The 17,896-nt window shown below is 40.9% G+C and overlaps 1 protein-coding gene across 2 annotated transcripts in view; it reads right to left on the minus strand.

The window, feature by feature from the left end:
• Positions 1–10,928: 10,928 nt before the first annotated feature.
• The window catches only part of P2RY8 (purinergic receptor P2Y, G-protein coupled, 8), a 33,734-nt gene continuing 26,766 nt past the window's right edge, over positions 10,929–17,896 (minus strand). Inside the window, exon 3 of one of the 2 annotated variants that reach the window (XM_008947150.1) lies at positions 10,929–12,192. In XM_008947150.1, the coding sequence (XP_008945398.1) occupies positions 11,050–12,123 (1,074 nt within the window). In that variant the 5' untranslated portion in view covers positions 12,124–12,192 and the 3' untranslated portion in view covers positions 10,929–11,049. The remainder of the gene's footprint in view (positions 12,193–17,896) is intronic. The other variant, XM_008947151.1, reaches the window with a different exon arrangement.

Genomic DNA, 17,896 nt, shown 5'->3' on the forward strand with positions numbered 1-17,896 from the left:
CTCTCTTACGTGTGGTGCCCCATTACCAAGCCTGCCTTCCCTCCCTTGGCTGAATTCTGCTCATACTGCTCCTCTGACTAGCACGACAGACTTTTTGAAGGTAAAATAACTAATACAAGAAATATGTGCTATTTGTATAGATTCTTTCCCATGAAAGTTAAGGCAATATCCAAAAAATTATTACTAAAAGATTTTTTTATTTTTTTTTTTTTATGTAAAGAAAATGAGATGTGGCTTTTAAAATATTACTTTTAAGGAGTGGTAATTACCAAATTTGTTACTCTGGCAAACTGACATGACAAATAGTGATTTAGTTTATTTAAAAGATGAGACCATGGAGCTGTTGAAATACATGGTTTTGTTTACCTTTGTTTATGCTGGTCTCAATGTCAGTCCGAAGAACCCTGTGAGAAAAGCTAACCGGCACCACATCAAATGGCACAGTGCTGAGGGGTCTGACAAGTCATCAGTACCAACTGCTCCCCAGCAGCTCCGCCAGAGCCAGGCAGAGCGAGTTGGAGGCTGCAGCGAGTTGACCGAGGTGAAGATCAATGACACCAGCAGTTATCAGAAATGTTTCTGTCTTCTCTGGCTGTGCTAGTCAAAGATTAGCTTGTCCAAGGTTGGTTATGAAACTGTTGACTTTTTCAAATATCTGAGGTATTTTGAACACAAGTAAAATAGCAGTTAGAGCTCTGAACTGCAGAGACCTTTCCTCAATATTTTTGTTCTGGACTTCTCTGCCTTTCTGCCTGGTTATTTATGCCATGGCCATTGCAGTAATACCTTCAAGCATGTGAAGAACACTATGATAATCAAAGTCTTGTGCCTGCTTTTAAGTATATCACAGTGAGTGCAGGTATTTCAGCCTGGATGTGTTATTTGGCTGAGTCACCTGTGCAAGCACAAGGTCAATTTGTTTGGGGAACAATGTGTTTCCATTGTGAAGGAATTAGTGAGTCCTAGGGACGTTCCTATGAAGGGAATGAACGTTGCACCTTCCATAAGGCATCTCGGTTTTTCTAAGATAACATTAATTCCAAGAGCTCAGACTTAGATTTCTCAAGGATCCTTTTTCTGCAGTCGAAATCCTTTCCATAGTCCAGTGTATTTGCACAGTTCATGAAGTAATTAATATCTCTCATTTCTTTTACTATAGGGAAAAGAACATCAGTGGTTTACAGATAGATTTTATTTCACTATCTTTCCTCTGTTGAAAAAACATCATTGTGTCATTTAACATTATCTGTGCTATATTTTTTTTTATCTTTTTATGTGCAACTGGTATTTAGCCAGCAGTGTTCTGAGCAAAGAGTTAGTTACCTGATTCATGTATCACTCCTTGATCTGTTAAGAGTGTTTTACATGTTCAACTAGATTTGTGGGTCATAAAGAGGAATTCTAGATGTTTTCAATAAATTCAGATCCTTGCAAGGTGTATAAAACAGGAGTACGTGTTGGCCCTCAAATTATTTTGTAATTGCTTCTTGCAGGTTACTGCTGAAGTTTTACTGGAAAATCCTAAGAGTTTCAAGAGCCATTTTTCCAGACTCAGGGAGTACTTTCAGAGCCAGTGCCACAGACTTCTTTCAGCAGTCTTACTGTTCAGCTCTGTGTCCTCATGATCCATTTTTAAGAACCCCTATCAATTCAGTTTTCCTCAGCTCAGACCTAAATGCTCCTTCCTCCTCTTCTATCCAGCTTGGAAGGCCTGCAGTAGCTCAGTGTATCTACATGATCACTTCCCATCATTTCCTGTGTATTTGTTGTAGAGTGGTGTTACAAGCATATAGAGGTATTTTGGGGAAACCACAGGAAGTCAGATTAAGTAAGATTTTCAGTTAAATACGTGGGCTGTATAGTATGTAATGTCCCTGTAAATGTTTTTACATATACTTAATTTAAGGATGTTTGTCCCACATAGCTGACAAATGGCATTATACTAAAAAAATATAAACATGACTAAATCCTAGTGAGAGGAGCACAGAATGACAGCATTTGTCCCTGTGTTGTCCACAGGAACCAGCTGCCAGGCCCACAGCAGCAACACAGGCCAGAAGAAAGAAAATAATGAATTCTCCCTGCTAGTTTCCACTGCCACCGAATGTGTGCTGTAGGCCCTTCCAGGGGGGTGTGCTGCAGAAGCACTGTCATAGCTACAGGTGCTTCCAGTGCTGCTGTTCCCAGCTGCTGTCACGGCCCAGTGTCTCCCACCAAAAGCAATTTCTGGTCTGCAGCTTGCTCTCTCTGTGCTGTTAGCCTGAGGACCACAACCAGCCTCAGAGGAGAAGACCGGGCAGTGCCTAACAGCCCTGTAGTCATTAGGACAGGAGGGTAGGTGTTTGCTGACCACATCCCTCATTATTTGTGTGTCCATGTGTTTGAGGGACAGGGGGTTATATCGAGTCCCTGAGTCTCTCTTAAAGTCAACTGGTGCTTGTGCTGCACGGGTGGTTCCACCTCTAACTTCAGCATTGACCAAGTCTCACTGCTGTTAACACCTGTATAATCTCTAAGTTAAAATAAATAGTGTCTCAGGCTCTAAAGATTACTGTTTCTGAATTGTTTATATTTGAAAAACACATGAACAAATTAATAAAATATTCTCAGAAAATGTATGTTCAGGTACATAATGTATATATTATATACACAACAAACAGATGTCATAGATGTGTGTGTATTTATATGAAACAGATGTGCACACGTGGAATGAAAGATAGCGATGGATATTTGCTTCAAGTATGAGTATCAAGTCTTCCTTCTGCTTGTACAGTATAATGAGCACTAGAAAGAGAACGATATAAAGTCAAGGAAAATGAAGGTAAGATGCAGAGAAGAGAAGGTTTATGGGCTCAGCTGGAACCTCAGCTCTTACAGAAACTTGCTCCCGAGGCTCCAAGGTGAAGAGTATCTGTGGAGCTCTTAGGAATATGCTCTCAATTGAAATCTCCACAGGAGGGCAGTGTATCCCAGCAGTTTTCTACGGGTTCGCTCGCATACCTCAACTGAACTAACTGCAGAGAGTTCTACGTTTGGAGGACTGAAGACCACGCAGCATAAACTCTCGAAGTCCTAGTTTTAAGTATAAGGGTTACTTAATGTAACTGGGTATGCATCTATGTGTGTACATATAGGGAGAATCAGAGCTAATGGTAATGTCGTTAGGTGTAGCAATATCTTGAAAGAGATGCATTGAGACTGGAGCTAGAAAGAGACATAAATACAGTAATAGGTGCTAAGATATATTTGTTACAGAGCTTAAGGCCCCCCCCAGAAAATCTGCATGGGTGTAAGGACAGGAATAATTCTACCCTGTGAGCCAAATACCTTTATGGGATAGGAAAATAAAACCTTAAATGCTGTCAGATTAGCAGCTTTATTTTTGTCTTGTACCTTTTCAATTTGATCAGGTTTATCAGTTGAAGAAAAGTTACCTGCTGTGTTTTATCTTATTTTTGTGCTCCTTTAAATGTTTAGTTTTAGCAGCAATATGTGGGAAAACTTGTTGGAAAAGCTCAGATATATGGACATTTCAGGTGAAAGCGTACAGAGTAGTTCGCATTACTCATCAGAACAGGGTGAGATACTGATGCAATCTGCATGTACTTTGGAATGCAAGGTGAAATGGAGAAAGGAAAAATGTCAGCCTGTGGACAATAGTGAGGAACTGAGGAAACTGAACCATCAGTGAGCAGTGATGAAAATTTTTGAAGGGGAAAAAAGGCATTGTACCTCCATAGAAAGTTTATAATTGAGAAAGAATACAGACTCTTTGTAGAGGTAAATGATAGGAAGAGGCTTCCAGTCATTTAAGTTATGTATTTTCCTTTATTTTCTACAGCCATGATTTTGGGGAGGTGATAAAGACCTGCAGCCTAATAAAGTGTTTGCTGAGGTCCCCAAGAAATATTATTTCCCAGGTCATGAGCCTATGTGGTTTTCCATCAGATGAACAAACTGCTGCTACAGGCATGAAGGTGGCAAATCCAAAGACAGCTGTCAAGAAGAAGGTGATAATGGTCCTTGCTTTTGTGGTGTGGGTCCATGATAACACAGAAGTCTATCAACATCTGGATGTCTGAATGCAATCAGTAGCCAAGGCAGCTAGCATGTACGTTTTGGAAATGGAGGAGGCAGTCAACACGAATGCTGCCAAGCAATAAGATGCTTCAACCAACACTTAATGTCTACTTTTCTTCAGATAAATTGCACCTTTTGTGCCTGGCATGCCCACATTTCTGGAGGTCTGAGTCCCTCCATGAGACCTTTGCTCTGTATCTAGATAGTGGTTTATTTGCCTGTTAATCACATCATTCCTTTGCTTACAGCAGAGGACTGGAGATTTGCTGCTGCTTCCAGCTTTCACCCTGAAAGGGCTCCATTGTCTAAAGTGAAACTGAGTGTTTATGAACATAACTATTTACAGACATTCTCCAGCTGCAGATGGCATCTTGCAGATACTAACTTTATGGATTTTTTTTCAAACTCTCACTGTATTTCTCACTGCACCCGCCACAGAGGTTAATTCTTTAACCACTCTCCCATCTCTAGCTTGAACCTGTTTACATCTTCCTTAAGTCTGTTGTCCTTTCTCCTTTGACAAGGCTGCTCAGGTACACGGAAGAAGAGGCAAACTTTTATGCTTCCTCAGAATTGAGGTATTCAAGAAAACAGTTCCTAATTTTTCTGGTACTTCGCTGTGTCCAACAACAGCAGTTATGGGTGTAAAAGATATTGAGAAAAGCTTTGAAGGACAATTAGCTTTGGTAGCTCCCCACAGGACAACATACACACTTTACTTTTTACATGTCAGTAATTGTGGCATGCCAGAGCCAGGTCAGTGGTGCAGAAGCTGGGGAAAGACCCATCAGTGTTCCAGTGATGAAAATTGCTGCAGAGGTAAAAGAAAACTACTGACTGCAGGGCAGCATCATGAGCCAAGACAGTTAAACAGGGGTTTGAGGTATTTATTTATGCTAAAAGCTAGAAACATATTTTGTCTGGCAGCTCTGAACTTCTTGTTTTGTAATTAAAGAGGCCTGAGAGTTTCCTCATTTGATAACATATTCCAACTGTTCAGATTTGAAGGAAAAATAGTAAATGTCATAGACTTCCAACTAAGTCATGAAAGGTCAGGAGTGCAGTAGGAGTCCAGGCTTCAGATAGGCAGGGGTTTTGGTCAAGCAAAAAAGCAAGCTTTAAAAAAAGCTATTTCAACTAAGCATTATGTTCTACTCTATTACGCACTCCATAATTACACTTTATAGGTTTGACAAGAGAACATTTACTTGCAAAAATTTAATCCAGAATGAAAGTAATCCAAATATATCAAGATGAATAATGTGATTGAAATTTTGCTCTCAATAACTCCTTTTCAAACTATGAACTGTAGTATAAATGAGGAAAGACAGTACAAGATTTATTCTGATAATAAATTCTTCTTTTTTCAGGATGGATTTAATTACTAAGCACAATAACCAATGTTAATATCCTAATCATTGTTGTGAGATTCATTTTATATTAGAATTTTCACTCGGGCACCTGAAAGAACTGCAGCTTTAGATACATCTAAAAATCTTGCCAATAAAACTGATTCTCCTAATGGACTTTGCCAGGAAAAGATACTATCAGAATATCTTTAAATCAACATCACTAGAGGAACTTGTCAGGTCATTGAAAAGACCTTGCTACATGTTCTTTCAGCAAAGGGACACTACAGTATGTTTGCCAGAGTATTTGTGAAAATTCGGGCCAGGGAATCACACACTTTACTAATGAAGCTATGACAGCTTTTGAGAGTAGACTAGATTGCTGGCTGAGAAGTTGAAAGAGAGCCAGCAACTGTGAATGGCCCTGTCCCAAGAGGACAGTGAGGTCTGTTTCTAGTCAGCTCCAACAGCAGTAGCCTTCAAGAGAGCCAGGCGATGTTAAAAATGAGAACAGAGGTGAGAAAAGATGTTAGAAATTGAATTAAAATGGGTTAACTGCTACCAGCAGCCAGACAGGTTTGCTGAAGGGCAATACACAAGTTCATCTTTACCTAAACTCGAAGGACTGCTTGATTGGGGCACTGGAAAGGTGACCTCCAGAGCTCTCTTCCAATCTCAACTACCTCATGACTTGTCCACAGGGCTAAGTGACAGAGAGCCAAGCCTGTGCCCCAAGATCACTCTTGGGCACTCTCAGCTCCCTCCCTGGCTCTGGGATAGTTTCTTCCAAGACAGTAGCAGGCAAAGTTCCCTGATGAATCCCCACAGGCTGCACCCCAACAGGCAGAGCAGAAGAAGCCAGGTTCCAAGGCAGTTCTGGCAGGCTGTACATGGAAGCATGAGACTGACTAGAGTGGGAAAAAGGGGCTATCTAGCTTACAGACATAACTATATGTTATGAGAAGAGACACTAACTTTTCCTTGGTTTTAGCCTGGATCTCATTAGCTTAATATGTTATTCCCCAGTTCTTTCTGGGGTGAAGGCATTGGAACTCCTCTCGATCAGCTTCTGCACTCCACTGAGGATTTTGTAGACCTCTTTTCTACCTTCTTTGTACTGTCTCTTGTCTGAGCTGAATAGTCGTAAGCTATTTACCTCAGAAGGGTTTAAATTCATTCCTTAGATCGTCCCAAAGAGCTTCTCTTGACCTTTTCCAGTTCTTGTAGATCCTGTCTGTGATGAAGAGACCCAGAAGTGAACAAAGTAAGCAACGTGTGGGTGAACCATGGTTTTCTACAGTGCTGAGCCGATGCATGGAAACATGTATTATGATTCTTAGTGGTCAGTGCTGAGCAACATCATTTTGTACACAAAGCTATGACTAGATATTCCCATGTGCTTCCATGTTCTTCACACTTACCAATGCTGAACTTCACCCTCAAACATTCATGCTAGCGTGCACACTTTCAGTATGTAGCATATACTCTTAAGTACTTATCTCCTATAATGTTGTATGTTGTACGTCTCTCTATCATGTTATAAATACATCATAAAATAGCTCATATTATTTTAAACACTTTTAAATTGAAAAAAATAATTATAAAAAAAGATCAAGTATGCAAAGGGAAAAAAAAATCATTCTTCAAAATGCATGGGAAAAATAAGAGACTTCAGATGATAGAGAAGTCTAAGAAAAGCACAATAACAATGGGAAACAGATCCGGTTTATTTCATAACTTGGTTTCTTGCCCTCTTCTAATCTTGGAATTTTCTTGCACGTGGCAGGAGCAAGCAAAGGAAAGAAACTTAAATGATGGCCTTTTGATGTCTTTTTTTTTTTAATTATTATATATGCAAAAAATGTCCAAGCACAGTCCTAGATTGAAATGCTAAATGATAATTTAAAAAAGAATAACACAACAAATCAACAGCACAAAAAAAAAAGCAAACACCAAACCAAAATAGATGCCTCTATATACATTCATGTCTTCTCAGGAAAATTTTATTAACAATAGAAGCGTTCAAGTAAGCATGTTTCTCAGAACCCGTATTCCCCAAACCAAAGGCAATACAGACATTAACTTCTCCAGAATATCTCAAATGATAATCTACATGTATGTGTATATATTTTTTAATATATATATGTGTGTACATGAACTCACACCCACTCACCAAGGAGGGTAAAACTCTTGCTTCCTTATGGTGCCCCAGAAGAACACTTCCACTGTCAAAGAGCAGCATGATAGGCCACTTTTAGAAATAATTTCTTCTCCTCTCTAAAACCCCTTCCAAACCTTCACAGTATACACCATCACACTCAAAATATTACTGTTGTTGGGTTCATTTTTATATTCCTTTCTCAAGGATCAATCCCGCTAGCCCAAATAGGAATTTTATCTAATCTGAGCTAGCTAGAGGCTAGTGAGTAAAATGGCAAGAGGTACCCAAATGAGGCATCCTTCCTGTTCATTTTTAGACAAAATCAGAAGAGAAGTGAAGGGCTATGAAGAGCTATGTGAGGCTGGAGGGAGGAACATTTTCAGTCAGTTGTGAGCATCTCTCCTCTCTTGCAAAAATAGCAATTCAATAATATTTTTCAAAATATATGATGTCCAAAGTGCAAAGTTTCTGCCCTTTTAGCTCTGTTTGGGGTCAGTTGTAGTTCAGGCATATTGCAGCACATTTTAAGAGGGACTTGAGGCTCAGGTTCATGATAAAACAGTGAAAAATGAGATTTCAGTATAACCTCCAAAACAGTTTCTGCCACAGAAATATGTTGAAAACAGTTTTGGTAGTGAGAAAGATGGAATTCTTTGAAAATGGCTGGTGAAGGGACTTGAACAGCTAGGTGAAACCATGCACTGCTAAATTAATATGCAGGTTTGCAGCAAATAAGTAAATTGAATTTCTGCCTGATGGATGTGGCACAGCTTAGGAAGAGCCATCATTCTTTCTTTGGAGGTTCTGGTGCAAGCCAACATTTCATAGCATTTGCTAGAGCTGACACAGGAGCTCAGAACCCCAGACTCAGATAGGAACATATTTAGTGGGCTCCTCTCTTTCAGCACACGTGAGGTGATTTGAGGTGATACACATGCTACCACATGGGTAGCAAGCCCATCTCACCAAACATGCACACCCACGGGCTGGTAGTGCAGGGCAGCTACCCTGCTCCCAGACAAATCATTGGTAAGGTTTGGATGGCTTATGTATCACTAAGGTTGGCCTTGTGGGCAGAAAATGAAAACTAATCAAGATCAATTAAAACTAACACTGTGAAATGCCACAAAACACTTCCGATGGCTTTTGAAAGGTAGCCCTGTGTCCAGTCTAATTTATCCTGCTCCAATATCTGGCAGTACTTTAGCAGATACTTTCAGGACATAAAAGTATCTCACAGCTGATTTGGGGTTATCCAGCTTCTGTAATGAGGAAATATGTGGTGATTAGTGGTGGAAAATTGTGGTTAATGATGTCATACACAAAGAATAAGGGCAGATTTTAAGGGCCTTGGGTGTTGTCTTTTGCTTAGGCGTGGGAGCTCAGAATCAGAAGTCATGCACCAGTAGCAAGTGGTGGCTGAGCCAACTACCCACGATGTGTAAGATAGCCTGCTATTCACCACTGGATGGAGTCTTGATTGCTTTTCACTCAGGGTCTGGCCAGCCTTGGGTGGGAACTGGTGAGATCACCACCAGGTGCACCCATCTTCCACATTAACTTGGAGGTGGGGCAAGAAGCCACCTACATAAGAGCTGTCTTTGCTTGCAGGGGAGTTAGGAGGATTTTTTGCATAGTGTTTGTTGTGTGAGGAATCTGGCTATGGGAAGGGCTCCCTGACTCTTCATAGCAAGTGGAGATCCCAGGATGGCAGGACAAGATTAGGAGTCTCTCTCTGGGAAACTACTGCATAATTGGTCTGACTGTCTGGCTGATACCTCCTCCCATGGCATGGTTCCCGAGTCAGCTTGCGTCTTTCCTCACACAATAAGTGGTGAGTGAGTGAGTGAGTGCATTGGCTTGTTCCTCCCTCTGGGCCAAAGTCCCGCACTTTGGATCTCTGGTGTGTGATGTGGGAGCAGAGGGAGGAGTTTGGCTGCTGGTAGACCCATTAATGACAATATCCTTCTGTACTGGGCAAGCAGTCAGCAGAAGAGAGTTGCAGCACCCTGGAAGGATAACTTATATCTTTGTCCCACTTATGAGTGGAAACTCATCTGGCTGTGTCAGGTTTTTTGTGTATCTTCACTGTTGATGAGGGCCGAAGGTAGGTAAAAAGCTGCAAATACTATAGAAACAACTTTGCCTCTCTCTGTCCACAGTACATATTCTGTAGCAGTTGTCTCTCCAAGCACACAGCTGTTGAGATATGAGAAGAATCAAAATACGACATGATATATGCCAACAAGCTGCAGAAGGGTATTTTGGAGAGGAGTCCTAAATGCAGGACTGCACAATGAACCTGCTGTAATCCATTGCCAGAGTATTTGGTACATTGCCCATTCTCAAGCCTTACTTTCATTTTTTTTTCTTCCTTCTCTTTGCATGCTTGAAAGGATTACATTTCTGACAACTGGCCAAAGGGTCAGGTTTTCAGCTGTTTTCTGCTGGTACAGAATCACTCCAGTATGTTGCTGAATTCTTATATATCCAGCTGGAAATCTGGTTAATAGTCCATCACGATAAGGAATATAAGCACACTGCCTGTGCACTATATAAAGCTAAACTTTCTGCTGAGAGAGATGGTGCTTCTGCAGATAGCCTATAGTGAACTGGTGAAAATTACTTGATACTAATCACACATGAGCAGCAGCATTATTACTGTAGTAGGCCTATGTGAGAAAATCTGTTTTCCTAAATAAAGACTCCCCACTGTCCTGAAAAATTAATAACTTCAGCAAATGAAAATGTAATCCACTCAGCAGCTGAAGTAGTCTCAAACTTTGTTAGTTCTAGCTTTCCTTTCATTGTATAAGATGTTTTGCTATATTAAATTGAAATACATAGTATGAGTTAACCTAATCTGACTCAAAGGTCAGTGTGATTTGCTTCTGATAAACAGCTGGGTGAGTGCTGTGGTGAATTCACAGTGGTTACACATTAATGGAAAGATGACAAGCTATTTTTACTCATTCTTTTATAGAAATACAAGAGAGAATGCAATACATTAAAACAACAACAACACAGAAGAAACCAACATATTGCTTAGAAAAATAACTCTCCTACCCCAAATTCAACTTCAGAGTATAGTCTAATTCATATACAGTAATATTTCACATTGATTGCAAATCACAAGCAATCTCAGTTAAACACTGAATTCATGCAATCTGAAAGTCATTTTTGTTCTAAACTTATTCTTTGGTTTCAAGCAGTTGGACTAATTCCAGGCCAACCCCTAATTATCCATGTTGAGTTTGCTTCAGTGCCTTCTTGAATAAACTCAGTTCCTTTAATGCTTCCATTTCTTACCAGAAAATGCTGAAGTAGGACGTGCAATGTAAGTATGGCTTGAGTTCTGCCACTGGAGCAAGGTATTTTGAGGGTAGCCATTCCAAAAGAAATGTTTCCTGTGTCTGCTCGTGGATCTCCCATGTGATTTTCTTCTGGGGATGTCTAAGGCTAAAAAACACTTTCCTGCCTTTGCAGATAGACCTTTACTCCCTCTAACCCATCCATAGGTCCACTTGACATCGACCTGGCTGACATGGTCCTGCCAGAGAACAAGCTTTCCCTTCTGTTTTCCAAACTGTCGCTGAGCAGTACCTTAGGGCGAAACACTTGCATGAATTTCTGGTAAAATTCTTTGGATGCAAAGTAATAAATGAAGGGATCTATGCAGTTGTTGAGGCAGCTGAGGCACAAAGTAAACTTGTAGGCAGGGTAAAAACTCCTGCTGTAAAACAGACGGCTGATCATATGCACAAGCAGGATAAAGTTGTTGGGGGCAAAGCAAGTGATGAATACCAGAAGGACGATCACTGCCAGGTATATGGATCTGGTCTTCTGCCTGTTACCATATCTGTTGGATGTCTGAATGAGCTTACGAATGATGCCAATATAGCATCCAACTGTTACAACAAAAGGGATCAGGAAGAGCACGACAAACAGCGTGAGGAGAAAGGCTACCCAGGCTGCAAAGTTGGGCAGCATGTTCCATTTGAGGACGTCAAAACAGGTTATAATCCCCAGTTCTTCTACTTCATAGGTCAGATCTGTGCTTTCTAGTGGGTAGAAAGCTAGTAGCAAGAAAATCCACATACCTAGGCAGACAGCCAGGGCATACCTTTTTCTTCTCCATTTGATCAACTTCATGGGATATACCACACCCATGTACCGCTCAATGCTGATACAGGTCATGGTCAGTATGGAAGAATACATGTTGGAGTAGAACATCACGGTGACGAGGCTGCAAAGAGTCTTGCCAAAGGTCCAGTGATTGTTTTGGATGTGATAAGAAATCTGGAAGGGAAAGCAGCTGGCCAGCATGAGGTCTGTGATACTTAGGTTGATCATGAAGATAACAGAAGGTGTTTTGGGTTTGATGTGCCAGCAAAGCACCCAAAGGGAGAAGAAGTTTCCGGGGATACTGATCATAGCCACCAGTGTATACACAACTGGCAGGGTGATGGAGATAGCTTTATTCTGGAGCATTGCCAGTGTTTCAACGTCCAGGTGGGATCCGTTTTTAACCATTATTCACAAGGGGGTTGTTGATTCCTAGAAGCCAGCTGGATCATACCATGAACACTTCGTCTTAAAAACCTAGAAGACGAATGTCAAGAGAGAAAAGTAATATGTCAGAACAGAAATAAAGGACATACTTCTGTTAATCAAACTAAGAAATGCCCTATGTAGTTTGACAAATTATCTCTGAAGAAACTGAATACATTACAATTATCTCTGAAGGAACTGAATACATGAAAATTATCTCCTGAAAACTCTCTCCTCCCTCCAGATCACAGTAATGTTTTACCAGTCTCACTTATTCCTAGCTTTGAACAGGTACTTTTTCCGTGATGAATGGCTTTCTGATACTTTTTGCAGTCTATGTGTTATCATAGCTCTTATGTTATTGTAACAGAAAGAAAATCACGTATCACAAAGTGAAATGAAATTGGTGTCTGCATGAGAACACTATGCTAAAGGATCTCCATGAGCTAAATCCATCCTATCTATTCTAGATCTCATGACCTTGCTTGTTTTAATACAGGGTATTTTCTGACTCTTTTTTTTTTTTTTCTTTTTTCCCAGCTAAACAGTGATCTATGCCAAGTGAGTGCTGCGTTTTGGGTTGGTTTGTGTTTGGTTGGGTTGTTTTTTTGTGTGTGTGTTGTTTTTTTTTTTTGGTTGGTTTGTTTGTTTGTTGGGTTGGGTTTTTTTTGTTTTTTTTTTTTTTCAGCTGGGGACAGGAGAACATGCAATCAAGTATTCTTTCTGTATTCATGATATAAACAGAATACAAGGAAAACAGCATGTTTTCCTTATAAATTTTTGCCTAAAGTCTTCACTGGCAGTTTGTCTTCCCACACCTCTTGGGTGGATGTACTGAAAGATGGGGATGAGGGGAGCAAAGTCCCCCCCCAATGCAAGAGAAGAACAGATTTGTGACCACATGAATGTACATAAGTCTATGGGACCTAATGAGATACATTCTAGAGTCCCGAGGGAGCTGGCTGATGTAGCTGCCAAGCCACGCCCCATGATATTTGAAGAGTCCTGGCAGTCAATTGAAGTCCCTGGGGACTAGAAAAAGGGAAACATTGCACCCATTTTTAAAAAGGGTAGAAAAGAGGACTTTGGGAACTAGTGACCTGTCAGTCTCACCTCTGTGCCTGGGAAGATCATGGATCAGATCCTCCTAGAAGTTATACTAAGGCACGTGCAGGACAGGGTGGGGAACTGAAACAGTCAGTGTGACTTTGCAAGTCCTGGTGACCAACTTAGTGGCCTTCTGTAATGGGGTGACTACATCAGTGAACAAGGGAAAAGCAACTGATGTCACCACCTCTCTGGTCATAAGTCCCTTGACTCGGTCTCCCACAACAACCTTCTCTCTAAATTGGAAAGATACGGATTTGGTGGGTGGACTGTTCAGTGAATGAAGAACTGGTTGGATGGTCACATCCTGAGGGTAGATAGTCACATCCGTATGGATGTCCATATGGAGACTGGTGACAAGTCATGTCCCTCAGGGGTCTGTAATGAGACCAGTGAGTGCTGTTCAGTATCTTCATCAGTGACATAGTGAGATCAAGTGCACCCTCAGCAACTTCGAAGACACACCAAGCTGAGTGGTGCAATTGACAAACCTGAGGGATGGGATGTCATCCAGAGGGACCTGGACAAACTGAAGAAATTAACCCCTGTGAACCTCATGAGGTTCAACAAGGCCATGTGCAAGTTCCTGCACATGGGTCTGGGCAATCCCCAGTATCAATACAGCCTAAGGGATGAAGGGATTGAGAGCAGCCCTGTGGAGAAGGACCTGGGGATATTGGTGGATGGAAAGCTGGCCATGAGCCAACAATGCATGCTTGCAGCCCAGAAAGCCAATTGTATCCTGGTCTGGGTCAAGAAGAGTGTTACCAGCAGGATGAGAGAGTTGATTATCCCCTCTACTCTGCTATCATGATACCAAACCTGGAGTACTGCATCCATCTCTGGAGTCCTCAGGAGAGGAAAGAGCTGGACATGTTGGAGCTGGCCCAGAGGATGGTCACAAAAATGATCAGAGGGCTGGAGCACCTCTCCTCTGAAGAAAGGCTGAGACTTGGTGTTGTTCAGCCTGGAGAAAAGAAGGCTCCTGGGAGACCTTATTGTGACCTTTCAGTACTTTAAGGGGACCTATAAGAAAGATGGTGACAGTCTTTTTAAGCAGGGCCTGTTGAGACAGGACAAGAGGTACTGGTTTTAAACTAAAAGAGTGTAGATTTAGACTAGATCTCCTTATGGAGACATTTTTTATGGTGAAGGTGGTGGAACACTGGCAGAGGCTGCCCGGAGAGGTGGTAGGTGCCCCGTCCATAGAAACAGTCAAGGTCAGGCTTGATAGGGCCCTGAGTAACCTGATCTAGTTAAAGATGTCCCTGCTCACTGCAGGGCAAGAAGACTAGATGACTTAAAGGTCCCTTCCAACCCAAAGCATTCTGTGTTTCTATGCTTCTGTAATTGAGAACTAGGGATAGATTGCAGTTGCTTGGATGGTTTACAGGCTGAGAGGACCAGGCTAAAGAATTAAGAAATACACTTCTAACAAAAAGAAAAGCTATTTGAGTTTCAATTTCTGCAAGATGTCAGTTATTAAAAATGTTCTGTTTGCAGCTGTCTTACTGGTATCACCTTTAATTCTGCAAAATTAGTTTCAGTTTTGCAGTCTGCAAAGCAAAATCATGCTTTCTTGACCTGGCCTGTGTAGATCTTTCTTGGCAGACACAGTAGCTTATGGTTTAGCTTAGTTATTTTATGCAGTGTAGCAGCACTTAGCAGCTGCAAGCAGGAACTGATGCCTCCGTGTGCTACATGCATGCCTGCTCATTACTTCCATTAAGCTGCAGGTGCATGGATGCAGCTTCACAAAAGTACAGGGTGGAAAAAGTGTGGAAATGTCAGTGAATGACCCGAAAGGCAGAGGACAGAGCAACAGTAAATTCTGTGAGGAGTGGCAGCAGGGGCCAGAAGAGAGTGCCTGCCCAAGTCAGCTGATAACTGTGGGCACTTCTGTGCTGTTTCATAGAAGGGCAGGCAATTGGTTCAGGCACTCACTCCTACCTGTGGGCTCCGATCACCTGCACTGTTTAATCCAAGCATCTTTTTGCAAGACACACCTGCTGTAGGAGGTTAGATTAAAAAAATTGTAGGTGCCAGCCAGCTGGTGTCACTTAACCTCAGGTCTAGTTAAATGAGACCTTTAATTTAATTGCCTTGGGGCAGTGTAACAGGTCAGTCCCTCAGTGGGGTGAGCACACGGTGCTGGCTAACTGTATCTGGAATTACCCATTCTGACAAAGCTCATTTCTGACAGAGGCTTTTACTTAATAACTTGCTAGGCCTTTCACAAAATAACTGTTGATGATTCCTGAGACCTGGCAACGGTGAAGCCTCTACTGAAGGCCGTAGTGCAGTAGAGAGATACTCTCTAAAACCAAACTGAGCACAGCTACAGCAGCAAGATGCTTGTTGGGGGGTTATTTCTGGATCTGGTCAACTTGACATAGTGCTTCAAATGTTAGCTAAGAATACTGAAAAGGAGAAAGAGTCAAACAAGGGACATCCACTAATATTGCCAAGTCTTTCAGGAGCTTCCAGAAAAAGGGTTGGAAGCCCAGGAAAAAAGCACAAGAAAATAGCAATTGCAGAGAAGTTAGAAATGTATTCCTAGTATGTCACGCACATGACACAGAGCAAACAGTTTCCAAGTAATGAGCACATCACATGAACACAACTGCAAAAAACTCTTTGAGCCAAATCCATTGCAGATTAAATTCTGTTCTTGTCAGTGGAGCTATATCAAGACTGAAACTAACTCTCAGGGGAACTTGAAAAAGCACTCACTGACACAAAGCTCTTGGAAGAAAAGCCTTGATGCTGTCTATTTCAACTCTTCTATCTGTGATTTACCATAGTAAATACCTATTCATGAACTCTACTGCCTCAGAAATCTTTCTCAAGTGGCACCCCTTTGTGCCTAACAACTCTAAACTTCCCAAAACAAACAAAAATTTTGTCTATATTTTCGTCTACAAACCTCTAATAATAAGCCTTTTCAAGTGAAAGGTATTTGCTCTCACAGGCTAAGGAATCTCACCCTTAGGTACCTGTGGCCTGGCTAAAGGCAAATTTTATGCACTTGTGGTCTACTATCACTGCTAAAACAAAGGTGCCTCCCAAATTTAGGCACCCTTTGAATAAGAGTTGAAAGGCACTAGACTTTGTGGTTAGGTGTCTACAAGAGGTCTCCAGAAATGGTAGGTCCCCTTGGCATGTGTTTCAGTATGGAAGATATCCAACACAAGGATCAGAAGAACAATATGATGGTTCCCTAGCGTCTCTTGCAGGGGAGGAGTGGGCATCCTTCTAGGGCTCTGATGCTGAATTCCTTGTTCAAGAAAGCCTGGGCTAGCAGAAATTCCTACTCTGAGTCTTCCTTCTTGTGATGCTTTACTTTTTAAATGCCCAGGTTAAGCTACTGGAACCACAACGTAGCATTTAAACATAGTTTACCTCCCCAATTGTTACATCTGTTTGGGTTTAATTAAGGCTGTATTTATATTTTCATTTTGTTCAGGGTAACTTCGTGTCCTTCCTCCACTGCAACCACAGTCTCTGTCTGTCTCTTGTGGTTTAACTTGAAAATGTCATAAATCACACAGAATATTTTTAATGAGGATTAGAAATGGATTGCCTTCATATTTTAGGAGTTGCTTCCTTTCAATTTCAAGTTTCCAACACAATCCAAATCAGTGTAGCTTGCGTGGATTCTCTTCAAGAGAAACTTTGCTGCAGGATGATTTTAAAATATCAACCCTAGCTGAGGTTTCATAAGCATAATCTGTAAAAGTATAGTTCTGCTACATAAATATCCCTGTTAGATAGATATGGTTTTGCTTTCCTTTTGAGGAGAGCTATATTTAAACTATGACAGACAAATAGACATACAGGTAGACTGAAAAAAAAAAAAATCAATAAGGATTCTTCATGTGCTTAGTGCCATTTTGACAGGAATGGTGATTCCTTTCCCTTGAATTCACAGAAGATGACAAGTAAAACATTAAAAAGTATACTCAAACTCAAACAGTAAAAAATCAGAAGAGGATTGTGTTACTTCTTGCTGTGGGAAAGTACAGTAGAGATGGCTCTACTTTCTTTTTAGGGGACTACTAAATAAAATTGATACATTTCCTTTACTGTATATGTTCTCTTCCTGTGGTCAATGGCCAGTGCACCTGTGAAAAAGACTGAAAAGCCTGTGAGCCAAATGAAAACCAGAATTACATTTTATAAAAAATAATGTGATTTGTTTTGTGATTTGAGATGGAAAAATAAATCTCAAAACATATCATGCAGCAGAAAGCCTTCCAAAACCTATTCTGTTTCAGTATTTTTGGTTCACTACCTGTGAAACCACTGTTGTGTAGAATAGTCTTCTGATTTCATAAATTATTTAATATAGTTACACTTTTGGAAAGACACCTTTGCAGATGAAGAATGTAGGATGGCATGTTTCAGACTACACGAAAAACAACCAAATGCAATTTCAACTCAGCTGCAAACCGACTCAGAATGAAGCAAAATGAAAGCACAAGTATTATTGTAAACCCTTAGACAAATCATTAACAGTTTTCAAACAACACAAATGTGGCTCAAGAATGCATGCTGTTTTTTCTCAAAAGACTGAATATTTGAACTTTTTTTTTTTTTCATTTTTTTACTTGCTCAGTTTGATAGTATTACAAAGCATTAAGAAGAA

The sequence above is a fragment of the Merops nubicus genome, unplaced genomic scaffold (genome assembly GCF_000691845.1).
Source record: "Merops nubicus isolate BGI_N331 unplaced genomic scaffold, ASM69184v1 scaffold6799, whole genome shotgun sequence".
Taxonomy (NCBI): domain Eukaryota; kingdom Metazoa; phylum Chordata; class Aves; order Coraciiformes; family Meropidae; genus Merops; species Merops nubicus.